This window comes from Branchiostoma floridae, chromosome 9 (genome assembly GCF_000003815.2).
Source record: "Branchiostoma floridae strain S238N-H82 chromosome 9, Bfl_VNyyK, whole genome shotgun sequence".
In the NCBI taxonomy this organism is placed as follows: domain Eukaryota; kingdom Metazoa; phylum Chordata; class Leptocardii; order Amphioxiformes; family Branchiostomatidae; genus Branchiostoma; species Branchiostoma floridae.
The window spans coordinates 9,659,503-9,685,991 of NC_049987.1; the positions used below are offsets into that span (position 1 = coordinate 9,659,503).

General features: G+C 40.9%; 3 protein-coding genes across 8 annotated transcripts in view; 2 read left to right on the forward strand and 1 right to left on the reverse strand.

Moving 5' to 3' along the window:
• LOC118422832 (protein dopey-1-like) overlaps positions 1-15,205 on the forward strand; it is a 24,644-nt gene extending 9,439 nt beyond the window's left edge. For 2 of the 3 annotated variants that reach the window (XM_035830611.1, XM_035830612.1), the window contains 23 exons: positions 718-839; positions 1,373-1,525; positions 2,111-2,217; positions 2,457-3,442; positions 3,768-4,081; positions 4,578-4,707; positions 5,149-5,291; positions 5,717-5,911; positions 6,186-6,322; positions 6,875-7,079; positions 7,345-7,671; positions 8,094-8,192; positions 8,360-8,451; positions 8,913-9,084; positions 9,472-9,498; positions 9,666-9,908; positions 10,160-10,269; positions 10,809-11,020; positions 11,560-11,712; positions 12,025-12,217; positions 12,496-12,669; positions 13,014-13,143; positions 13,388-15,205. In XM_035830611.1, coding sequence (XP_035686504.1) covers positions 718-839; positions 1,373-1,525; positions 2,111-2,217; positions 2,457-3,442; positions 3,768-4,081; positions 4,578-4,707; positions 5,149-5,291; positions 5,717-5,911; positions 6,186-6,322; positions 6,875-7,079; positions 7,345-7,671; positions 8,094-8,192; positions 8,360-8,451; positions 8,913-9,084; positions 9,472-9,498; positions 9,666-9,908; positions 10,160-10,269; positions 10,809-11,020; positions 11,560-11,712; positions 12,025-12,217; positions 12,496-12,669; positions 13,014-13,143; positions 13,388-13,651 — 4,688 coding nt within the window. In that variant the 3' untranslated portion in view covers positions 13,652-15,205. The remainder of the gene's footprint in view (positions 1-717; positions 840-1,372; positions 1,526-2,110; positions 2,218-2,456; positions 3,443-3,767; positions 4,082-4,577; positions 4,708-5,148; positions 5,292-5,716; positions 5,912-6,185; positions 6,323-6,874; positions 7,080-7,344; positions 7,672-8,093; positions 8,193-8,359; positions 8,452-8,912; positions 9,085-9,471; positions 9,499-9,665; positions 9,909-10,159; positions 10,270-10,808; positions 11,021-11,559; positions 11,713-12,024; positions 12,218-12,495; positions 12,670-13,013; positions 13,144-13,387) is intronic. The other variant, XM_035830613.1, reaches the window with a different exon arrangement.
• LOC118422837 (transmembrane protein 242-like) lies at positions 14,854-17,196 on the reverse strand. Of its 2 annotated transcripts, XM_035830620.1 has the most exons (4): positions 17,033-17,196; positions 16,602-16,702; positions 16,077-16,211; positions 14,854-15,907 (listed from the first exon to the last, which is right to left on the reverse strand). In XM_035830620.1, exons 1-4 carry the CDS (start codon positions 17,085-17,087, stop codon positions 15,779-15,781), a joined length of 420 nt encoding a protein of 139 aa, XP_035686513.1. In that variant the 5' UTR covers positions 17,088-17,196; the 3' UTR covers positions 14,854-15,778. The 2 variants fall into 2 exon arrangements, with proteins under 2 accessions (XP_035686513.1, XP_035686514.1); XM_035830621.1 differs by lacking the exon at positions 16,077-16,211.
• A 328-nt stretch (positions 17,197-17,524) lies between these two features.
• The window catches only part of LOC118422834 (probable palmitoyltransferase ZDHHC14), a 23,108-nt gene continuing 14,143 nt past the window's right edge, over positions 17,525-26,489 (forward strand). For all 3 annotated transcript variants that reach the window (XM_035830616.1, XM_035830618.1, XM_035830617.1), the window contains exon 1: positions 17,525-17,804. In XM_035830616.1, coding sequence (XP_035686509.1) covers positions 17,557-17,804 — 248 coding nt within the window. In that variant the 5' untranslated portion in view covers positions 17,525-17,556. The remainder of the gene's footprint in view (positions 17,805-26,489) is intronic.

Sequence of the window (26,489 nt, forward strand, 5' to 3'; positions counted from 1 at the left end):
GTATTTTTCTATACCTAGTTTTTTTTTTCATGATGAAATGTTGTCTTTTGTAATGTGCTGATTTAATATGTCCTTGGTGCTGATTTGTTATTCAGTTTTCTATTCCTGTTTTTAATGAGTATTGTCTTGTCCTTGGTGCTGAATTGGTTATTGAGCGCTTTTCTAGAGCTAATTTTTTTCATTGTCAGATGCAAATATTGTTTTTGCTGCTGAATTAGTCCACTGTTGCTGTCCTTGGTGCTGAATCGGTTATTCAGTTGCAGTTTTTTCTATACCTACTTTATTCCATTGCAAAAATGAAATTATGTTGTCTTGACGTTGTCCTTCTGCTTTAGTAGTGTTGTTGTCCTTGGTGTTGAATGGGTCATTCAGTGCTTTTCTATACCTAGTTTCATTGCAAACAATGTTGCCTTGCCCTTGCTTCTGAATTAGTACACTTTTGTTGTCCTTGTTGATGATTGGACAACCAGTGTTTTCCCATTCCTGATTTGATATTATTCGTTCCAACATTTCTACTTTCAAATTCTTTCAAATTGCTACATTGTTATTTGTTAGGAATCTCTTACCATCTAATTTGTGACAGACCCTGTATGATTCTTTCTCACCTTTTAGCTACTGTTCTAATTTTAGATCCTACCATCAAGTATGTATAAATAATGGTTTGGCTGGATACATTGGAAAGGTGTGGCAGAATATGATGCAATGTCTCCTTTCCAGATGCACTCCCTCGTAGCCACCAAGCCCACAGACACAGTGAGGGCACAGTGACAGTGGTGGTCATGTCAGCCTTATTACCCAGCCAACTGGAGTACATCAACACTAGGACTACACTGTATCATGTAAGTAAGAAAAAAGGGAACCATTTTCAAAGGTTTATGCACGTTGTTCTTATGTGTCTCAAGGAATCTTCCCCCCTAAAAAAATTGAAACTTTTAACCCTCAGAAAAACTTTTTCCTGCATTTTGAGGGTTACTTTCAGTGAAAGAAACATTTGCTGCAAAACAACTTAAAAGTTGCCTTTGCTGGTTAGAACACAGCATAGCTGGTGTGTTACGCCGAACGGCGGTTATACCGGCTATATAGATACAGATACAGATAGATAGGGGCCCAAATCATAGTATCGGGGCCTAAATCACAGTGTAGGGGCCAAAATTACAGTGTAGGGGATCTAAATCTTAGCGTAGGAGCCCCCTATGCTGAAAAGGACTGACAGAACACTGATGTACATATTGGGGCGAATAGTAACCCAAGTTAAGTGTAAAGTACCAGTATATTGTATAAAGCAACATATCCTAATGTTAGAATTTTTTCATTGCACTTTAGGTTTTTTTGATTACAGTTTATGTTTAAAACGTGTACTGTTTGCCTGTAGACTGTAGCAGCCATCCTGTGGGCGTACCTGTCTGACACCAGTGCCTCTCAGCACCAGCTGAGCGTTGCCCTGCTCCAACAGCTGCACAGCCTGGCACCCTCCCCCGCCACCTGTCAGGACGTCATCAGTACCGCCATGCTGGACAAGGACCCTGTGAGTTACTCATGTGTTAGGACAGCTTCTAGACTAACTTGATTGGTGTAGCTGTCCTCCAACTGTCCTTTTTATAAATTAAACTGGAAATAGATAGACAAGGAATGAATGATAGTTTGATATTTAAGGAAGGCTCTGCTTTTCTGTGTGTGACTTTTGTAACTCATAGAAAAGAAAAAAAAGTAAACTAGAAATATCTATAATTCCATCTATACAACTGGACAATATTGTGAAAAATTCCAGACGTTTCAGTGAACAGAAATATTGTACAACATCTTAAAGTTAAACTGTATTTTTCAGATTATTGTTCAGTTGTATGAATGTACATTTGTATTCTATATGAATCTTTTATTCTGGATGTCTAATCTTCACTCTTCTAATGTCTAATGTATAATGTATATCAGAAATAATTTTGACACCTGTCTATCTAAGCCTCTGATAGATGATAGTGATAGATTTGGATCTTTTTTTTTTTACTTTTACCTAGAGGACTAGGAACATAGTATCAAAGAAAATTCATTCAAAGAGAACGGTTGAATATTTTTCTGTTGGGATTTACATTGATTTTGTGATGTGTCTCTCCAGAACAAGCAGATCTCAGCCCTTAGGAAGTTCTGTGTGTTGTGGCACCTCAGTGGGAATAAACTGTCCACCTTAGTCAACATGCCTGGGCCTTACAGGACATTCGACAGGTACAGTAATTTTGCATTTTCCATGATTTCTATAGAATTTATTATAGGAAACATGTTCACAGCAGTACATCACCTGTACTGTTATCGGTGCTTAACTTTTACATTTAATTTTACATTCAAGTTACTGAAAAGACATAAGGTAACAGCTTATGTGTTATCAGAAAGTAATCAGTACTATTCATATATCTTTGCATAATTTTGAATTGAATATTAGATTTATTTTATGTATCTTTTTTCAGATGTATGTTCTTGATGCTGGACAACCTGTCTTCTATCGATAGCATCCCACGCTCCCTTGCTCTGACCTGGCTGCTCCATTCAGTCCAGAGGGGGGAGCTGACCCGTATCCTGGAGCCCCTCCTTCTTCTCCTCCTCCACCCCTCCACAGCACGTGTGTCGCCCTACTACAAGGCCCAGCAGCTAGCCCAGACCTCCTCTACCCCCCTTGAGAAGGATGGAGCAGACTCAGATGCTGAAGATCGCATCCGTAGCATCAGCTGTGTAGATGGGAACATGTGCTTCCGTGTGGTCAGTCCTGACCAAGTTGTTGTGTACCCTACACCTCAACCTGTTGCAGCATGTACAGCTTTGACTCCAGCAGGAAAAGAAGTGGTGACCACAAGCAAGGAGGGAGCGCCTCCACACAGACCACCCGAGGTGTCCGTAACGGTCAATCCTTTAGGGTCACAAGCCTCATTGGCCAGCGAAAGCTCTGTAGATGGTACCTCCCATGACAAGAGGGTTGGTGTAAGCACCATGAAGGATTTGACGGGGGAGGGGGGCCCTGAGGTGGTACAGAGTCTACTGGAGGACATCCTGGAAACTGTCATTCCCAAGAAGGAACCAGAAAGCAGGCCATACTCCAGCAGTATGTCCCTTCCCATGGGAGAGCAGTCACAGCAAAGTGGAGAAGGTATTCTTACGTCACTGAGAAACCGGAGCACAAGCTTTCCAGAGGACATACTAAGCTCTGTTGGTCGTACTCTTATGGAAAAGAGAAAACCGCCACCCTTACCACCCAAACCGGCTTCCCTCAGGGTGGGGGCCAGGGCACCGGTGCCCAACCAGTTTGAGAACAAGAACACAACAGGAGAACAGGTGGAAGAGGCAAAGTCTGTCAATGTGCACCCGCTGAACCAGCACATGTTACTGTACATCCAGGTGTATGAACACCTGCAAGTCTTACATGCCCTGGCTACACTCAAGTCTATGCTTAGTGTTGCAGGTACAGTATGGTCAAAAATGTTATATACAATCTGTGTATTGTTAACCCAGCTACTATTTGCCATTGTATTACAACAGGTGTAATAGGCTGGGAAACTGAAATTTGTTGTCTACCATGGAATTTAGAGTTATCATCTTGTATTTAATGAAAATGCACTTTATGGTACATTGTACATGTACAGCAATTGAAAAGAATGTTGTACAACCTACCTTTAAAAATAAGATTGCACCTAATTCAGACTTTTCCAAATTGTTAGAGTTAATGTTGTATTTCATATAAATGTTTATGTTTTCTGTTAAACCCAGACTCCTTGCCTTTCATACAGGGCGAGCTCTGATCTGTGCCACTGTTACAACCAGCATCCACAGTTCTGGGTCCTCCCTACAATCTGTGCTGCAAGAACTTCTCAGTCGGCACAGGCAATCTCTCCTTGGACAAGACTTCTACCACAACATTTCCTCGGAGCTCTCAGGTGCTTTTCGCAGCTGTATGCACCTGGAGATTCTTGTGTCCGTGTGTTTGTACTTCCTGCGTGGACACTACCCCATCATGTTGGACGTATCCAAGGCCGATGTACGGGGAAATGAAGATGTGCAAATAGCGAGTGCAGAAGTGTTAACAGTGCTTTTGTCAGAGTTGGTGAGTAAATTACATGTACATAAAAACTCTTCTCATGCCTTTTGGTGTACAGTACATGCAATGATTTAGTGTTGCAGTAAGGAGAAAATGTTTGTAATGGTTTTTATTTTGCAATAGCGCTAAAGTCACATACTGTACTGTAGTAATGGAAACACACTCAGGTGGTTTTACATATAGGTTCATGATGAAACAGTCACTACAAAAACTGAATATAAAACTATTTCAACAATTTCAAGATTAAAGTATATGATGATGTACATGTCCATTTCTATAGCACTTAAGCCACACAGCTGTGCAAGCATCACAAAATGACCATAGTCCACTGTTTATGATGTGTTCAACTTCCATACTCTTTTTATTAGTAAATTGCTGAATGATAAATCTTTGTCACTGCTAATGATTGTATCTCACAATAGATACAAATATCCTCATATCATAACCTAGATATGAAAATGAATTTCTCCTAAATATCTTCGTGCTACCTGTCCATCCATAGGTGGGTGTGGTTGGAGAGAGTAGCCGAGGGTTTGCCACCTACATCAGTGACCTACTCTCCAGGTGTAAGGTGCAGAAGGCAGTACTACACTGTCTCCTAGCAACAGTCTACAGCGCTGGAAAAGACTCAGGTATGGAACAGCTGAGAGAAATATAATCCTCAACTTGGCTCAAGCACATTGTCATAGTATTTTTTTACCATTCCATCTTATCATTTTTTTAGACTTGAACTGACAGTTGCAGTTTTCATGCCTATCCACCTAGTAGTTGGACATTAATTGTACATGTACATGTATTCCATAATTGGTATGCAAGTTTGATTTAAGAAAAGACAACAAGATGCTATAAGTGGGTTTGAGTTCAGTGTTATTTGATTTTGGAGAAGATCAAACCTTTTATGTGGTTTGTTTTAAAACAAGGGAGTAGGCGAGCAGAAGACAGTACAATCATTTTCATGGTGGTTTTAAATTTCCGGTGAAGTGGTCACTGAAAAAAACACATGAACATAAAACTCAGAATGAAGATTTTAAGATGTACGAGAACAGCACCTAACACGTTTCCCTCCCCTTCAGCCCTTCTAGCTGACAGTGACACAGATGACATGACCAGGGAGACCATCTCCAGGTGTAACTGGGAGCCCAGTGACCCCGGTTACCAGGCACTGCAGAGGCAGCTGCTCAAGCTGCTACTGGCCATCATTGTACTGGAGGATAAGGTGAGGCTGAGCAGTAGATGTTAGATGGCAAATTGTGCCAAGAATCCTTTCTGGAAAGTTTGAATCTGTAAAGGTAAAAGCAGTCAAAGGGCAGTAAGTTGTTATCCATTGTGTTTAGAGCAGGGTATCTCTTCCCACTGCCTTTTACCTCCCCAAATAAAGTCGGAAAACCATTTTACTCTGGGTGGAGTACTAGTGTGGAGAGTCGTGTAGAGACCCTTTCCCATGGACACAATGTCTAGCTTGGATTGCCAGGAATTGAAACAGTGACCTCTTGATTTTGTGTATGCTAGCCTAGCAATTTGATGCTGCATGCTCTGTACCTTGCAAAATACAAAATGTAGTTGAGTACAGGTGTAACACCTTTGAAAAAAGTTACAGATATAATGGACTGTTATATAAAAGAATGTGTCCTGCCTCTTTAGGTCTTCTCCCACAGGAGTAAGACTGACAGTGAAGACAGCATGACGGAGTGGGATCGGCTGAGGATCCAGTTTGAGCAGGGCGCCGTCTCGCTGCGCTACGTGAGCTGGGAGCCCGTGGCAGCCCAGGGCATGTTCCTGGGGACCATGCTGAGTGCCCTGAGGCAGCCTAAAGTGGGCATGATGCACCCTCACTGGGTAAGGCTTACAAGGCTGTGTGATAACAGCCACTTTGATACTGTGATTTTTGTAACGAGATGTCTCTAATGAGATGTCTCTTTAAAGACATGCTATTAGTAGAAAGAAACTGAGGACATGGAAAGCGCACAAAATGTCATTTGTGGGGGATAAAGTAACATTAGCAGACATTTTTTTTTACTTAAGGCAACCAAAAGACTTCATAAATTATGCATTTTGATTTTTCTACAGGTGTCAACTCACGAGTACATGTTCATGCCCTGTCTTACCACAGGTGACGATGGCTGTGTCCTCCCTGCCTTACCTTGGGAAGGCCTTGCCTCGAGTCATAACTCCCATCATTACCCAGCTGTGTGTGAACTTGGAGACTCTGGCCAAGGAGTACTCTCACTGCTTTTCTCATCCAAAATGGTGAGAACAGAACTTTGAATTTGCAATTTCCCCAATTTCCTGGTACCAAGTTTCCTGCAAACTGCCAGAGTTTCAGCACTATAAAATGCTATCAGTGCCAGGGTTGGCTGCTGACATCCAAAAAGAACCCCCCGAACAAGGCCGAAGTCCCTAACTTCCGGGGTTCGTGCGCTACGCGTGCGCGAAGTTGCTACTTCTGGGGAATGAGCCATTCCGGATATATCCTGGTGCGGCACACAGGACATGTATATGTGTGCCGGATATATCCGGGTTTGGCAGTTTAAGGGTTAAAGCTGGTGGTTTGGTTACTGTACAATTAATTTGTGACTATAGTGCTTCCGTGAACTTAAAACCTTCAAGAACACTCCATTTCCTTCCTACCGCAAAATCTAATTACTGCAGACTTTTAAGTAGGCATTTACAGTTTGTCCCATTTTATAAACTGTTACCGACTTGTCACATGCATAGTTTGAGAGAAAAACTTGGGTCAACTCTGATCTCTATTTTCTTCACGTAAGTTTTCTTAGATATCAATGTCAAATTTTTCCTCAGGTCCATATGTCCTGACTTGCTAGTCAGCATTCTAGAGGGGCTGACCATGATCTTCCACTACTGCCTGATGGATAGCATCATACCCCCGTCAGGCATCAGCTTCCAGCCTGCTGTGGGCACCCCTGGGTCCTCGCAGGATCACGGCAGCCCTACCCACATCCTCCACAGCCTCATGAGAATGTTTGGTGTGGATACAGAGGACAAGGTGCTGAATTACATAAGCTGACTAAGTCTTTATCATTGGCCGGTGTATTTCATCAAAGAAGAATATAGACTTTCTCAATTTTCATCGCTATGTATTTTGCAAAAAATGCTGGTTAGCTGCATTGTAGATGAATCAAATCTGCTTCAACTTGAATGCATTGATGCTAGTACAAAATGTATTTATGAAAGCACATAATCATACAGTAATTCTACATGTAGCTTTGCCATATAAATGGTTATTTTAGTCTTCCTATGTCACCCCTCAGCTCCCCAGCCATGGTGGGGAGGGGGAGAACCAAGTCAAACCTCTGCTGGAGGCACGCCGTGCCGTCATCAGCATCCTCCCCCGGGTAGTGTCCACCCTCGCCACCGCCTGGGGCATCCTCAAACAGGCCGAGTCACAGGGGGAGGGGCGGGCACAGAGGGCTGCACAGCAACCCCCTCCCGCCTGGATAATGGGCTCTCCCAAAGTGCTGTGCCAGCACATCCTGGAGCTGCTGAGCCCCATCTCCCTCCACCATGGAACATCCCTGATGGCAGCTGTGGCCATAGTCTGGAGGGACAGGAAGAGGAAATCTCATGGCAGGGAGAAGGTTAGAGAAATACTCTGACACGTTAACTGCCTTCATTGCTTCATAGTCATACATATTCTATTGTCCCGTTTTTAATGGGGGTATAACAAAAATAAAAAAAGAAAGAAAACTAGACAAGAGGGACAAGATGTTTTGCTCACTGTTTTCATTATCTTTTTTTACCTCATTTCTATCATCACAAACAGCAGCACATGATATTTAGCTAGAGTTGTACAAAATTAATGTAACATTTAGTGTCAAAGGCTGCATGGTAACTTTTGTGTGTGGGAAGATTGTAAACCACTCTTTTTCACACATATGTGAAATGGCATTCTTCTAGATTTCTCACCTTAAATGTAATCATGTGAGTTTTTGCGTAATCCTATGCTATCTGAACAACAAAAAATGTTCAATGTTTTTTATCCTCTCCCACATTTTCACAGGTTTTACCTGTTGCCAGTACTGAGCAGCTAGGGTTAGTGGACCTGGTCAGTGCCATCAAAGTGGTCAGGATGGACAACCTCATTCACACAGTCACACAGGTTGGAAGTCATATTTAAATACTAGTATATTTCTTAAGGTATCCCCTGAACATCTTAAGAAGTACATTCTCCATAGCCATAAATTGCTATTTCTGACAATGCAAAAAGAATCAATACGAAGAAACTTCCATTATGTACACTTAACTTTAGCTGTGACAATTTTCCAGGTTGTGAAGTCCCCTCCCCTGTCTGGGAAGGACAGGAAGCAGCCTATCCTAGAAGTCAGCATGCTGCAGTTTCTCTATGTGTTCCTCATGAGGTATGTCAAGTTTCTACTAACTTGTCTTTTCAAGCAATCACATCATGTTTCCTTTCTGCAGGGAACAACTTTCCTTCAACAGGTTTTAGTTCAAAGAACTTAATTCACATTGAAAGCCAGAAGCCTGAATTGAGTTGTAGTATACACATGACAGCCATTTGCAGTTTGAATATCATAAGATTATCACTGTAATACATACAACATGACATAGTTTAGAATCTTCCCATGCATGCTTAAAAATTCATTTAGGACATATGATAATTGAGCATCTTAAATAGTCAGATAAAGATGTTACTCATAACTGTTATTTTTTGTGTACACTAAACTAGGATCTTCCACACTTTAGAAGAAAGAAACTACATCTATTGAATAGGTGTGGTACATATCAACCTATGCATTCCCTTTAATAGGTGAAGACCACACAGACATTTTTTTAATCATCATCTCATTAATCCTTTCAGAATGGGTAATGGCACAGTGATGGCTTCCTGGACCTCTCTGTTGGCCTTGCTGAGAGAGAGCCTGTCCCTGGACCTCCCCCCACCAGGGGTGTTCCTCCTGCTGGGGATACTGAACCAGTTTGTACAGAAGTGTCCCATGTTAGAGGATAGGAGGGACAGGAGAGACCTGCAGGTATACAGCTTTATATGTTACAAGTACTGCTTATCATTTTCTTTAAGTTAGTATATGAGAAGTATGAATCAAATTACACTTGATTTGGTCATATGAGCCATATTATCATGCACAAGACAACGTTTTTTGCTTAGAACATTCCAGATTAATGATAAATTTGGTAAACTTTATGCTGTCACTGATGACTTTTATGACTGTATATTATGATATAACTGTGTGCATATAATAGCAACAAGCTACCAAATTTCTTTCTTTCATAATTCTCAATAGAAGTTTCAACTTAAATTTGAAAACTGAATTTTTTACATTTTCATTTCTCGTTTCACATGTTTCATAACTATGCTTTTAATGCAGTGCTTTGTCTTTGACTCCTTTGTTCTCATACAGGCTTTTGCTCAGCGGAAAGTTGTTGAAGTAAATCCTTTGCCTTGAGTATTCCCTTCTTATTATTTCCCTATACTTTTCTTTCCTTTCCTGATCTTGCTTTGTTCACTTCTTATGTAATGTATACTGCTTTTGACTGGTATTTTGCAAAGATTTTTAATCAATTTGTAACTTACAATGTTTTGAAAACATTCCAGGATGTCACACAGAAACTGCTGGAATCCTGCAGTACCATCGCTGGCTCATCACTGGAGCAGACCACGTGGCTTCGCCGCAGCCTTACCGTGATTCCCGGACCCCAGACTGATCCGAACCTGTCCCATTCTGACGTGGAGGACTCCCCCTCAACATCACCCCCCTCCAGCCCCCCTCCCACACAGCCAGCCGTGCTCCCCAACAGTTCACATTACAGTGTGCATGCACTGTCGCTTTTAGCTGAGGTGAGGCAATAAAAGCTTACGAATGCACTGATACTTTATTCTCTGGCAAAAGATTCTGCAAATTTTAATTCCAATTTTCGGTTCTCCCTTGATACAATTATTCAACATGAAAGCTTGTCCATGATAACTAGTGAAAAAAGGACCATACCATAAAGAATTCTTTCTCAAACTTGGTTAAAACTTAATTTTTTAGCCGGTTTGTTTGTATGGTCATAATTGTGCTGACACAAATGTATGCTTTGTTGAATCAGCTGCTAGCTTCACTGCTGGATGTGATGTTTGGCAGTGAAGAGAAGGAGAGAGCTCTACCACTTCTCACTGCCATCATGGGCAATGTCACACCTTACCTCAGGTCCCACAGGTGAGGCATTTTTAACTTTGGTGTAGGTCTCATTTTCATAGTAAGTGTAAATGGCAGTCTGTATTCTGTGATTGCTGTTCAGCACCATGGACAAGAATATGTCCCTTGTGCAAAATCAGTATGAATATTAGTTATGCTACGGTCACATTTCCAAACCAAAGCCCAACAAGGCAGCTTTTGCTAATGAAAATCATATCATAGGAGACAGCAGAACACATAGGATGCAATAACAAAAGCCATCAGCATGATCTGAGTGATAAACACATCCCGGTCAGGCCACGGTTTGGAAATGTGACTGCACAACGTCAAAGTGAATGACTTTCAGCACCAAGGACATAGTCAGCAGCTGTAACATTTGGTTAAAAACCAAAAGCAGGGACACGTTTTTGGAATGGTTGTTTTATCAGCACTGTCTTTATTATTCAAATAACACAGACATTGCTGTTGTTTTCAATTTTGCAACAATTTATTTCCTAAAGATAGTATAGTATATTTAACATCATGATGTACAGCACTGATCACAGCTACGTTTCCCCCAGTGTTGAGAACATGGCTCGGTTCCGCGCCTGTTCGCGCCTGCTCAGCAGCCTGAGTGGGTACCAGTACACCCGCCGTGCCTGGAAACGTGAGGCCTTCGAGCTGCTCATGGACCAGAACTTCTTCCAGATGGACGGCCAATCTCTGTCCAGCTGGAAGTCTGTGGTGGACAATCTGATGACCCACGACAAGACAACATTCAGGGACTTGATGGGTGGGTACTTTATCCATTCATTCATGGTTGACATTAGATATTTTGCATTTGATAGGAAAGCCTATCCTATCCTACAGCTATCCTACAGCTATCTTTGTTGGGATACAAGATTGATGGAATAGATAAATAGCGCCAGTTTAGTACAGGGACCGCTTAAGGAGCATCTCATGGTCGACACAAGTGCAACTAACTTGAAAAGCTTTATTCCAACATGGCTGAACTCTTGGAGTCGGTTGTAGGACTAAACAACTATAGGACTGAACCATCTTAACATAGGGGTGTCAGTCCGACTACACATAGCATAAACCAACATAATGTGGTTATCAATTTTCCAGAATGTTTCCTCATATCCCCATGTACTTTTCTCCTCCCTTACCCTTCAAGGCTTCATACCCTTCTTAAACAGATTGGCTGTTACATAGCGCCCTAGCTACCAAACTGTTACAAACTGATATTTCTCAGACAGATTTTAATGGTAAATGAAGGAGGTCTGAAAGCTGATCTGTAATGGGTTTTTTTTCCTATGTGTGTTATCCCAGCCCGAGTGGCAGTGACTCAGAGTGGTTCGCTGAACCTATTCAGTAGCCGTGAGCAGGAGCTAGAGCTGAGAGCCATGCTGCTGAAGAGACTGGCCTTCACCATCTTCTGTAGTGAGACAGACCAGTACCAGAGGCATCTGCCAGAAATACAAGGTGTGTGTGTGTGTGTGTGTGTGTGTGCGTGTATTTGTGTGTGTGTGTGTGCGTGTATTTGTGTGTGTGTGTGTGCATGCATGTGTGTACGTGCGTGCGTGCATGCATTTGCATGCTCACGCGTGTGTGTGGGTGTATCTGCCAGAGATAAAAGGTCTGTCATTGTGTGTGTGCATGTGTTCATGTGTGTGTCTGTCTGAGTGTACGTGTCTGTCTATGTGTATATGTCTAATTTTTTTTCTCGATCCCAACTTGTGAAAGCTAGTCAACTTTGACCTCCTGTGACAGTTGTTTTAACCTGGTTTGTTCCAGAGAGGGTTGCTGAGACCCTGCGGCTGCCCCCTGCACCCATCCTCCAGGAGCAGGTGTTCCTGTTGTTCAAGGTGCTGCTGCTGAGAATCTCGGCCTCCCACCTGACAGCCCTGTGGCCCACCATCATCACCCAGCTGGTGCAGGTGTTCCTCCACATGGAACAGGAGCTCAGCGCTGATGCTGATGTGTCCAGGTGTGTGTTTGGCTCAGGACCTACTGGTCCCAGGTTTGAATCCTGCCGTGTCACCGATCTTGTGCCCTTTGGAATGGCACTTAACACGACTTTCCCCATTTCACTTGGGTGCAGAATGGGTACCTATGGACGTCCGATGGATAGAACGTTAAATGGAACAGCTGCAGTGATGCACCTTCTGTACATTTATCTTTTTTCTTCACTTCAAAGTTGTATTCATGATACCATTGGTTAGCACCTTACATGTTTTTTAATACTTTTTCTTCCCCTCATCTCAGAACCCTGTCCCAGAGGATTTCTGGTATAGACGGAGGCTGGGCCTATGTGGAGGGTAATGGTCTGTGTGTGAATCCTACCTCCAACCCACACTGGCTCAGGGTGTTCCTAGCTACCTGTAAGCTACTGGACCTGGCACTGGCCCTGCCATCCGACCTGCTGCCACACTTCCAACTGTAAGTTTCTACATGTTGTATGTGTACAGAACATTACAACAGCTGTAAATTTACTGCAGTGGCTGTGATGTTCTGTCGCAATGTCCATAGCACTGATTTACAATCTGAGAATGTGAAGAAAGTTTGTATTTGTGCTGCTATGCCAATATTAGGTTTGATAGTACATTCTGTACAATAAGTTGGGAAGATACATTTAGAAGGGAGTGCCTGCACAAAATTTGATGATTTTTAACATAAAATATTCTTATCAGTTTACTTTCAATGGGCCTTTATGATTGGTGCTGTACATGTAGTTGTCCTCACTTGTCCTATCCTGTTTTGTACCCCTTTTCCCTCTGTAAAAGGTACCGCTGGGCCTTTGTTGGTGAGGCTGGTGTCTATAGTACTAAACATTCTCAGCGGCAGGAGAGGGCTGTGGAGGGGGATGACTTCACACCACATCTCGTCAGGCTAACAAGACTACTCCGAAGAAAGGTAGTCTACTCGTTCTTTAAAAAATTATTCCATTATGTTCCTATAGAAACACTAGTCTGAAAGAAAATCCCCCAGGTTTAAGGAAATATTTGAGAATATCATGAAAAGACATTTTTTTAAATGATGTTGAGTAAAGGAGTTTATATTCTCTGCTTGTTATATATTTTGTATTGACTTAACATTTTCATCCATTTGGACTTTTCACTCATTGTTGCATTAAACTAAGTCTTTCTATCATTTCTAGGTTCCATCAGAAGATGCCGACAGGGTTCTGATATGGGAGTACGGCACTCCTCTGCTGAACGTGGCCAGGATATCAAGCCTGTCTGACTTACTCCCTTTCTTCAACACGGTTTGCTCGGCCCAGCTTTCCTGTGTCACCCTGGAGTCCAGTCCCAAACACTCCAGCCCAGCACGGGGGAACATACCCTCTGTATCAGTGCCAACTCCTGCTGAGCTAGCTGTGGAGAGAGACTTTCTAGAGCAGCTACCTGGGGCAAAGAAGTAACTTTGTAATCAGTACTAACATCAGGCCTAATAGTACAGTTTGTGAAACTGTGGGAAAGTTTTTAAGTAGTAAGTGCAAACAGATACTGCTAAAGAAGAAAACATTGAAAGAAAAGGAGGTTCATGTTGAGATTGTGTCACAACATTTCTTCATCAGACAAAGGCTTGTCATACTTCTTTATGATGTTACAAGCAACACCCTACAACGATCTAAGTAATATTAAAAACCTGTACATGTCAAAATGTTCAGAAGAACAAGAGCATTTCATGCTCTTGTATGATGACTTTTCCTTGTGTTTCTAACCTTTTAAACTTGCTTCATTAATTCAACATACCTCTGCCAACCAAGCAATATATGCAAATTGAATTAGCCAAAAAAGTTTGTTAAAACGTAAATACCTAATTATGAATTTTGAACATATGCTGCAACAGTTCACTTCATCAGTTCTTCTAACACTAGTACTTATAGGAAAGATAACTGTACATGTATTGTAAAGCTGTCAATAGAACTTGATCACCTTGGACCTTTGGCTTGAGTACAAACATGCTATGTTGTATGTACAGTCTCCACTTTATAAACCATGTATAGAAATCCAGTAGCCCACTGAACACTGGTAATCTGTACAAGCATTGTAAATTTATTTTATTGTTTTACTCTCTTAGAGTGTTGATTTCTATAACATCAACCAACATGTACTGAGAACACACTGTACATAAGAGATAGCAAAGATGTGACAAGTATGGTTACCAAGCTATTAGCTGATGTTAAGAATATGGAAAGTGATGTGCAGTGCACCTACATGTGGAAGCAATAGTGAGTGAGAGACTTTAAATCAATTTTGTGATGTTACAAACCTTGATAATGTGTGGAAAAATTTGTTGACATGAAGTTTATTTATAGCAAAGCTAAATGTATCGATCACTTGAATTTTCAGTGCAATGTCTGTGATTATGAAATTCTTGATGCAGATTTTACTGCTCTTTTCAGTTCACTTTACCCGTTGTGTGCAATGTTATCATATCGCTTCTATATAAAGAGAACATTGTTTTTATGCTTATCTCATCTTATCAAGAACCATATTTTGGGGTCTCCCCGGGTCTTGCATATATTTTCTGTCATTTTAACATCTAAAGAAGAGAATTCTTGCTGTGTTCACTTACTTTTCTAACAATTATAAGCAACCCAAGTTTGGTAGTGAGGAAGACAACTTTAACTTTAATATTGATGAAATACGTAGATCTACATGTACATCAACTGCCGCAAAAGCTGTTTGACTTTGAGAGCTTTATTTGCAAACAGCATCCATTCTTACAGTTGTAATGTGGCCAATCAATTGTACAACAAATGAATTGTCATAGTGAAAAAATTGCATGTCTCATAGATGCTGTTCCCTCTGTGGGAAATTATTCGGGGGAATACGTAGTAGATTTTGTGTGAAACTTAATTTGCACACTCTAACAATATTTCTATCCAACACATGATGTGTACACACGATAATAATTCTAACTTTGCCTTACATCCTCGATTTACTGAATAAAATGATGCTGCACAGTCTCTAATATTACTCTTAACTCAGTAAGTAAATAAATCCTGATGTGTTATGATATTTACGTTACTACCAGATACATGCATGTATAGACACCACATAAGTACCTAATATAGTATATGTCAACCTCTTATTGTCTATATGTGCTGTGAAGTTGGTGTCTTGTACCAAAAGGTATTTCTGCTACATGTAAGTCATGGTGATGAAAGTAAATTCTTCTAAATCATGCCATCATATTAGAATTTAGAACATACAATCACAAAACAAATTACTTTTCTTACCATAAGCAAAGGAAATATCTTCTTTAAGGTAACTATGATGATCTTCTTTGACATTTTAACAACAATCCCTATCGTAGCTAGCAAAGTTACCTTTTCTAAAACTTCAATGATTACCTTATGCTACAAGCATCCACTAACTGGTGGACACATTTTGTTGGATGTCCATCGCACTGCAATGATGACTTCAATGGGGGAAACATTAGTATATCTCAATATCTGTCACTTACTACAATTCTTCTCACTTGTTTTTCAAAGAAGTGTTAACTTTGTAATCCAGAGTACAGCAAAGCACATTGATGGCTATCTCTCTGCCTCTGTGGTGTCATTCTCAATCCCAAATAAAGAGTCCAAGTTTTCAACCCTATTTTTTGTTCGTGCCTTTGGTATTCTTGGTAGCTTCTGTTGCATCTCTGTGCGAAACTCTGCTAACTGTAAAAGGAAGATGAAAAAATTGTAAAATGAAACAGAAATTCACCATCATACTGTTTTCAGTATGGCAGAGGCTTAACATAATATGAGCAAAAGTTGCCAACATTTACTGATGTTTTTTAAGACAATAACAAATCTTAGTATAGTAATTGAAAAAAAGTTTACATACATTACTGACACCCAGGATCTTGAATGTAAGAAAGGCAAGGCTTCCAACCCCAACTACTGCATAGAACGTTCCCCATTTTAGAGCTCTCAGTCCAACCGAAACTCCACTCTCTATACCCGGACCACCAGCCACCCCCTGGAAGAAACAGCAGTACATGTAATCCAGTTGTTTCCTTTTCATAGTATCAGTGCAATGATAAGCTGTTTCTTAATTCCTACTTCTAGTACATTTACTGCATACCTCCATGCAACTAATATCAATAGGCTTATGGCCATGTGCATGTAATTACAGTGTGGAAAAGACAGTTTGGAGTATTTCTAATCTTGATCGAATAATACTGCAGCAAATGTGGAAATAACTCTGAAGTATCATTAAGGTGGAGGTCAATTTTCAATCAGCACAAAGTCGGTAAAAAAAGCCAACACACAATGCAGTCCCACCATTTTGTTATTTCAGGTTGGAATTGATGCACATTATAAACAGCATATATAGGATTCGCCCTATCCCGAATACCCTGCATTTTACCTTATCAAACATGTCTGGACTTTTTTTCTTGGTCATCCCCAGTGTGGTGCTGAAGCCTGCCAGCAAACCGGTTCCAGCCACTGCAGCCAGGAACATTCCTCCTGAAAAGTAATCAGTGTTGCAAATTGTTTTGTGTTGCAACGGTGAGTATTATATCTTTGTTTGTTGTTAGTTTGCTTCGGATTGTCTATTATAACATAATTCGCAGCACGTCAATGGTAGGAATGCAACTTCACGCCAGCTTTGCAACAGCATGATAATTTTTGTCGTCTGCTCGACCATAGCCTCAACCACTTGACATTGCGGTCGGCAGTTTGACCATTATCCTCTTTATGCAGGTCCCAGTTCTTACTCCAGTGATACATTATGTGTCTATCTTTCTATTCCATAGAAGTTGTGACCTAAATGAGTTGATTGAGAGCATGAATCACCTTTAAACCTGGACAACTTGCTGTCCGCCCTCCCACCTTCATCTTTTTCCGCCATGATGGTTCCTAGGAACTATGGGATAGGTCACTTCGGTACACGCATGCGCAGTGCCCTGGGTCGCAATGATCCCTGGGAAGACTGGTGATCAGAAGACTACAAACAGCGGTGGCGAAAAAATACAGTTTGTAACAATATTTTCTCCGATTTCCAGTCTAATTACGACTTGCTTGTCTCCGCAATAAGTCCCTGATACCACAGTGGAGGCTAACGTGAGGAACCGCTGAGTCTGCGTGGCTTATGAGCTCTCCAGCGGCTGATTTTATGCGACGGAATCAGGGGTGGTTTTTCAGGAGGCAGGACAGGTGGTGGGGGGAGAACGCAAGAACAGGGCACTCAACCGGGATACAGGAGCAAGGTCTCCCCGCCACATCCTTATTTCAGACGTCTTTAACATCTCCTTGAGCTTGCCTGGCCTGGTGTAACACCACAGGGCTAGGCAGGCGACCATCTGGGTTTCGATGAGGGCATGAAAGGCCGTGACTACTGCGTCGTTCCGACCGCGGACCCTCCAGGCTCAGCCTCCGCCTCCCCCCTCTCCCCCTCATCCCCCGCCGCCCTGCCCAAGAAGAAGATGCCGCAGAGAAAGTGGGAAGTCCACCCCGGCCGGAACAAGTTCCACTGTAACGGCCGGATCATGATGGCCAGGCAGACAGGCATCTTCTACTTCACCGTGGCGCTCATCGTGGTCACCTGTGGCCTGTTCTTTGGATTTGAGTGAGTATTCACACCTGTAGGGACGTTAGTGATACAGTACCTCACCTGTCCTTCTTGGTGTCAGAAACTTAAAATGTATTAAGTGCTGGCAGTGTTGCCTCAGTGCATACTGTAGATGCCTTTAAGTTTGCAGGGATTTAACTTCACATAATGATTAGGAAGAAAATGTAGTGTTCGCAGTTTGTTTGTAGTGGTTTTAAATTCGCTGTTGAAACAGGGTGGTAGGCAGACAGACAGAAAACATTTTAACCTTATTCATTGGCAAGAAGAAGTAGTGAATAGGTTACCACAAATAACATGATTTACAGTATATAGTCCTTCCATATCTGCAACAAATCAATCAGGGAAATCCTGTAATTCATCCATCTTAATAAAAGTGTCGCATTTTGATAATATGAAAAATATTGAAGTACATGCCTGTGGTGTATGGATATATCATGTCTCCTGTGTAGTAACTAGTACATGTACATATTCTTGTTTTTGGTGTGCAATTTTTGAAGTCGTATACTTAGCTTGACAGTTGACCAAAATAAAGCAGCAACATGAGAGCTTCCATTCCCCCATAGTTAATCAATATTCACTGACACATTACATATTTTCACGCTTTGTGTTGTCGGACGTACGTTGATCCCAATTTTTTGCTGATTCATGATAAGAGAAAGACACCTTTGTTTGTTATTCTGCTTCTGGTAACAGACAGTACATATTTGACAGTGGTCTAGTGCCGACTGATAGGAAATTCCTACCTATTTCTAATCATCATCACCCATCCAGGACTTGAATTCTGCTGTTCACTTACACATTTAGCAATGGATGCTGTAATAACAACTGCAACTGTTGGGAGTTGGTCAATGAGGTCATGTTGTTTGACAAGGACCACACCTTGAGCTGGCTATTGTATTTAGGAACTGCCTGTGTTTGAAGTTGATTTAGGCCCATGCCCTGTCCCTAATTATGTATGCCAACAGTTTGGTTCTCAGTACCGGCACCTTTAAATTTGCTCAGAATGTAAATGATACATTTACCACAGTTTATGTAACTTCCTATTCTCCTGCATTCTCACCTTTGACCCAGTTAGTATCTTTCGATTGACACACGTGAGGACTTGTCATAGACTTGTTCTCCCGGGCCGTTCTCCTGCAAATGTTTTGTTTATGTCTGGGGCTGTCTAAAAAGAGAAACAACTTCTGATTTCCTTGACAATTAAACTTTTCAATGCAAAGTTTCCAAACTGCAAAAAAGACAGAAGTGAATTTGTATGATTGTACTCGCTAGCCAAAGTATTTGAAATTCCCTTTTTTGATTTTTTATCTTGTCACCCCCAAATATTTTAAAGTATGTTTGGAATGAGTGAAGTGCAGTGCAAACTATGCTTCTACATTCCTGACATTGGAAGGGTTGATTTATGTATCTCTCAAGTTTACTCTTGACCAACATTGCTTTGATTTATGCTCTAATTGACAACTTACATAAGTGTCTGGCTTATAAGTAAGTCAAGGAGGTTCAACCTCCTTGGTTCAGTGAAGCATGTATGGTAGATACGTACATTCTGATGGAAACTACAATTTATCACATTTCCTGGCCATAGACAGATTTGTTCTGTGTGTATAAGGCCCACTTTACATTACGCTTTTCGCGTTAGCGGTAAATTTCCCATTATCGGGACGCCGCTATCGGCACCTTCTTTAGACACACCGCCCGGAAATCTGACAGGACACCCGCGGCGCGCGGTGGAATGTAAAATCTTGGTGAAAGTCTACCCGTAAAGGTCGCAGTTCTTTTTAGCTGCACGTTGTTATATTGAACAAACGTTAATTTTTTGTTTGCGTACCGCTACCAAGTGATTGAAAATTCAAATACGTGACTTGCATGAGAAATACAAATCCCTGACTACGTTGTTGTTTCGCTGACACTTCCGGTAACTTCGACCACAAAATTTTCGATAAAAAAGCACTTAAAAACCCGTTCAAAGCGAACTGTTTGATAGAAGATCCCTTTCTTTCAGTGATGACCTGCTAAATTATGGCTACGTACTGAAATAACCGTGAATATACGCATAATTCCTGCAGGTATCATAACTACCTCGTACGTAAAAACTCAAGCTGCCAGCAGTTCATGTGGCGGGAATTTCCCCACCAATGTCATAGCAACGGCCACCAATTGTGCAAAAGTAGGTCGTTCAAAAATGTGAGAATGAGACTATTTTTCGCTGACATCCCGCCAGCTTTGAAGGTTGACTGCAGACCCGATTGACGTAAGAGCCTGCGTAGGTGGCCATTACGGAAAAGGCAGGCCGTGAAAACTATTTTTTCTGCGTAGTTCGGGTTGATTTTTGGGTTGACATTCATTCTACTAGTATATAAAAAAGTAACTATCAGTATCGGGAGACTGTTTTCTTATCGCTGTATTCTTACCCAGCGTTATGAACATGATCGCTGCTGGCAATTTTCCTCCAATGTTTTGCAAATCTGTACCCACCATTTTCGAGCCATATGCTAATAAGCGCGCGCATTATGCTAAACGTCTAAACCCTGACTCCCGCTAACGCGAGCCCGACATGTTTTCTTTATACGCAGTTTGGCGTTGACGGGGACTCCCGCTGAGCCTACGGCCGTACGCTTCGGAGTGGACGGGAGAAAATTTGGCGTTAGCGGGACTACGTTAACGGGAACTCTCTTTACACGGGGCTCCCGCTAACGCAGCCCCGCTAATGCCAGTCCCGCTAACGCGAAAAACGTAATGTAAAGTGGGCCTAATACACCATCCCTCCGCATATCGTATTCTTTCTCACATGTACACTAATGAACAGACATGTTTACTTGACTCACAACTGGGCTCAAATAATGGCACAACCTTGCCTATTAAAGAGCCTCAAATAAAAAAAGTGATTAATGTACATGAAAACAAGTAATTTCATGTGTGTTGTGATGTAATCTATAGGCATTTCTGTTACAGTCAGTATTCCAAATTAAGATAGGTGATTGTTCTAATGTCATAATGATATTAGGTTGGATAGGAGTGAATCCGAGTGATCCTTACTTTTGTAGCCATTGTTATGTTGATAACCATCTTGCAGCAAGAAAATACATTATTCTTACAATCACAGCTTTTCTGCAATAGCATAGTTTTGTTTGACTCTAATTCAAAAATTTTAGCTCAGTCAAAATCCTAGATTATTCTAAACTTCGACATAATCTTGCACTTTGACTGAGGTAGAATCCTAAACATAGGAACATATCTAATATTTTTAACAGTTAGTCATTCTTCATTTATTAAGTCGCTTTTGTGACACCTGCAAGACTATGGAGAATAATATGTGGGTTTTCTAACAATAATAAATAAGACAGAGGTACTTTTTAGCACGTAATTGAAAAACAATTTGCACATAGATGTATTAATTGTAATGTAAAGTTATTACCACCACTTGCAAGCAGCTAAGTGCCTCTAAATGGGCCATTATGACATTACATTTAGTTAGTATTTTGTTCCTATGTTGTAAAGAAGCATCCTTTAAAATTGGTATTGATTAAAGTATACTAAGATGTTCATAAGTCTTAATTACAGTCACTATTGAATCTAACTTTTGACCTAGTTTGTAGTTTGTGTGTGAGTGATATATTGCTTGTGGGACTTACTAGCATTTGCTTGTAGGAAACAAAAAATTAGTTGATCATCACAATAAAATCTACATCTCCCAAGAAATCCATCCAAATCTCAGTAGTTGATACTGCTGTGAATGCTGTATGTTGTCATAACTGAATTTTGTACATCACTTGTTTGCTATATTTTACTCATAGCCATCATCCAGTCAAAATTAACCCACCAATAAACTACCTCCTAGACAATTTGGCTTGATTTTGAAAGGATAAACTTGTGCATGTGCACTGCACAGCTCATATTGGCAGTGATTGGCATGGCCATTTTGTTGCTGGTATGGGTTATCCCTGGTATAAACCAATTATGCAGCAACATGATAGTACCCCGGAGAGGCAGGAGATTGTATTGTAGGACATTGCTAGTCTCTACCAGTACCAGACTCCGAATCGCTGGAAAATCGTAGAAATGGAACAAATAGAGAGGAATATAACTGGCCAGGGAACAGCGACGATCGCGTGCTGTTCCCTGGCCGGTTATATTCCTCTGGCCGGCTTACTCCTCTGATTTGTTACATTTCTACGATTTTTCCAGCGATCCGGAGTCTGGTAGAGACTAGGACATTGCAATGGAAGAATGGTAGGGCAAGTGAAAGACATAAGGTTTAAGGTTGGCATCGGTAGGGTAGAACAGGACATAAACAATTACGGTTGTAAAGTATAACTACTTGTGTTGTCTAGCTGTTGATCTACACCATTTCTCATGAGTTCATTTTTTGTTGCATTCTTTTCAAAGTTGTGCTATGAAAGGATTAGAAACAAGCTGTAGAAAATTTAATTGCATTGAAATATTAATTTCTGCAGACCATCGGGAGGGGTTGGGGTTTTGTGCGCGTTAAAATTTGCGCGTTAAAACTTGCGCGTTAAAAACCTGCGCGTTAAAATATGCAAATCAGCTGATTCCCTGGGGATTCGAAAACTATTTTGCAGTTATAAACTTAAAAGCTTAAAAATGATAACACAAAATGAAATTAAGTATAATATTGTTGCATACTAGAGTACAATATCCCTTTCTGTAAATATTCCAGGAGTTTTTAAAGTGATTTTTAAATGTTAAGTTTTAACGCGCAACAAAGGTTAAAATTTGCATGTGGAACAATCTGCTTGAGAAAAGATGAAATGAAGCTTATAGAATGGAGAAAAGCCTCAAGCTGTTATATTTTACAATACAAAGCCTAATATTGCTATTTTTCCATGTATTTGTGTCAAATTTAAGTGATTTTGAAATATTCTGGATATGCAAATTAACCTATTCCCAAGGGACCTAAAAAACCAGGGGCTTTTCAAACCAAAAATTCAGGTAACATATGGAAAATCTTATAATGGGGTCACATTTTTCTGCCTTAGAATTTCTCAATGCACAACTTAATTTTCTAACGCGCAAATTTTTAACGCGCGCGCAGATTTTTAACGCGCAGAAAACCCGTTCCCATCGGGAGGCTGACTCTGATTGAAGTTAGGCCATAGGGAGGCATCTGAAATTTCAATTTGTATCTGAAACACTTGCATGTACTATGATATGTTGTACCTCTGTATTTTAGATGTGCCTGTGTTATCAATTTGGTGTGTTATTCCTGCCATAATATGGATGTGTAACTACTCTTTATCCAGGTTGCTTAATTGGTTGGAGAAAGTATGTAATGTGTCGTAAGACTTAAAATTACTGTTCATCATGATGCAGATAACGTAAATGTGCTGTATGATAACTTGATTTCCAGGAAATTTGCTTCGCCCTATGAAATATTACCTAGAAACGGTAATCCAAACTCTTATCTGTTGACATGTTTGATGCCTAAGAGAGAGGTTGAATGCTGATTGTCAATGTCTGATAACCCTTCATCACACGATGTTAGATTCTGCAACCTCAATATTTCCAGGTCTCGAAATTCATTTTTGGGATTAGAGGCACTGGTGCACCCAGCTTAAAAATTTTTTGGGTGCACCACTTAAATTTAAGTAATAGCCTAAAGATAAACCTTAGTTACAAGCTATCAAATTCTTAAACAAGTACCATGACAGACATTTTTATTATCTTTCTAACACTTAGATGTCAAGAATATGAGGTATACCATATACTTTGATATATTTACATACATAAACGTAAGAAAATATTTGGGTGCACAGCTCCAATTTTGGGTGCACCTGGGTGCACATGCACCCAGTATTTCGAGCCCTGATTTCTAATATGCAAAACTTGTCCCACTTCCCCGGAGTGATGGACAAAATGAAGCATGACGAGGAAGTAATGCATGGCAAATAACCTGTTCCCTGCTCAGGCATGTCAACGACAAGCAGGATTTATTGCAGTTGGGGTACAGCTCAATTTGGTGATTGACTGCTTCCACATCCCTCATTACTAAAGCAGGGAAGCATGAACCACAGGAACATATTAGCAGGCCAGTTGCCGGACGCCCCCATACGCAGTCTGCATACCGTTTAGTATGGTAGCTTCAATTAATGTTAAACTAATGGCAGGTAGCAAGTGTTATAATGGATCTGTAAGAGTTAATGAGCTTGAGTTCCAGTTGCATTTGCGAGGCTGGAGCATATACTGGTACTTTTTTTCCATCAATTCTGATTTTACTAAAGATTTGGATACAAGTAGCCCGGATACCAGACCCTGGCTAATCTCAATACTCTAATTCAGCGGGGCATGTTGGCCCTAGACGGCCTAGAGCCAAGAAGTTTGGCTGTATAGGCCCCGGAAACAGTCTGGCATCCAGGCTAGCTATGAGTATGATACAAGAGGACAACTGAAACAAGATTTTTATGGCTCCTGTTGAATGTTGAATGAGAAAACTCTCCTTCTGTTTTGAGTTGGAATGAAGTACAAGAGGGTGCTCTGTATACTCAAAAGGTCACAGTCACTTTATGTGGTGTACTGGCATGCACAGCAGAAAGTGCATGTACTTGCAGTTATTACCACCCTTACCCATCCCTCTACATACACATATTATGGTGCCTCTCCACGCTCGCCCCAGTGATGTATTATCTCCTAGACAGGCTGTTGAAAGCCATTTCCTACCCAATATCATCCATCTCCTTAGGCCATGGCAAGAGTAACAGTAGACTAACAATCACAGATGCTTTCCCTCCAAGTCATTATAACCCATTATTTGGCTAGTCTAGACTTGTTACTTGTTGTACTGTTAGCTTGTTGTGTGTGGTTTGATAAAAGTACCATTGTGCAGTACATAATTCTGTAAATTTGGAGGAGCATTTTATATGATTTTTCATATTTCATATGCTTGCAGCTTATGGTGTGTAGTAAAAACATTGTTAATGATAGAATACCTTATAGAAGTGAAAAGAAATAGTTGAATACTGACAGGTTCAAATCTGCCTTTGAGTAGAAGTAAGAAATATTGTTAAACAGTGGAACTGAAAAAAATGCTTGTATAAAACATGTATCGTCAGGGTTCTCCCCACAATTTCTTAGTATAGTGGAGGGGCTGGCAAAAATAACCCAAACCAACATGCTACGCTTTCATAAAAATGGGTTCATTTTGCAAAGACAAAGGGTGTCAAATACTACAAGTATAATATATTATTGTGATTCCTTTGTTGTGAAGTGGCAAAACGACTATTCAATCTATTGTTTTGATCATGCCCAATTCACAAGTTTTTGCAGACAATGCTGACTGGAAAAGTGATGCCACTTGGCACAAAAGACCAAGGACGTTATATCACGTCCTTGGCAAAACTAACCAAGAAAATAGGCAAGAGACACACTAAATTTCAAAAGTAGTATAGTGGAGCTAGGCTAGGAGTATAGTGGAGGGTCTCCGTTATTCCATCCTTTGGGGAGGACTCTGATCGTAATGTGTCCTTGTTATTCAACTGTGCCTGTCGCAAATTTTTAAAGTGACAAAAGGAAACCTTCATTTCAAAGGGAATAGCAGAAGCCCTTGTAAGTGTAAAAGTCAATACTGAAGGTCAGCTGCTAAACATGTACTTAAGAACTTGATTTGGCCTTGTCCCTCATTATTGTCTGGCTGCTGTATTTCAAAGCCCTTGAAAGCAGAACCTGGCCATGGAAAACCGGTTGAACTGCATTGGATGGACAGTGAGTATGATTTGAGGCTGAAGGTCAGTCATAACAAATGTCAAACATAATTTGGGATAGCTCTGTATCCACAGCTAAATCAATTAAGTGAACTTGACAGTGGTATGTTGAGGTCAAGACCTTCAAAAAGTTTTGTTCATGTTTGGAGGTCTGTGTCCAAGGGCAAGTTGTTGTTGCAGTTATTTTAGCATCATGTCTACAGCTTTGCCACCCAGTGTCTCATATTGTTGCTTTATTACCTCCATGAAATGTCATGGAATGGAGGTTATATTTTCTGTTATGTGTCTCTGTCTGTGTAGATGATTACTCAAGAACGGCTGGATGGATTGGTTTCATACTTGTTGTGTTGGTGGGGTGTGATGAAAGCTCGAATCGATGAGATTTTGGGAGCCGTATCTGTCGTTATAATCGATGTAATAATATCAGAAATCACCCCTATATCTGCGAAATATTGGAACAGGCATGTCCCCGGTGACGTATGTAGGTCAGGTAATTAATCACCCGTGGGCCAAGTAGCCAGCAGCTAACAGTTGGCAGTTGCGGCCAGGCAGCTGCTGTGATTAATGACAGTCTGGGCATAAGTGAAACAGGGCTCTGAATCCAAAATACACTTCAACTGTGGTTTGAAAAATAACCAGCCAGCAGTAAGTTCAAACTAAAACTTCACTGTACCTACAGTTTGTAATTCTATGTCTGTATGTGCCTTCAGGTCAATAAGTAAAGCTGCCCTTAACCATATTAACATCATAGATATGTGGCAGTATGAAAAACTAAGATGCATTGTAATTATCACACTTTGCATTGATTATGCAAATTAGGCCCTTATTTGCATGAATGATATCTGTACATGTTCCACCTTCCTATATATAACATATCTTACATTTATCAAGTAGGAGAATTCTCAGACTGCTGATGGGCGATGATCTGCGTCATGCCTTCTTCCCCCCCCCTCCAAACCCCTTTTTT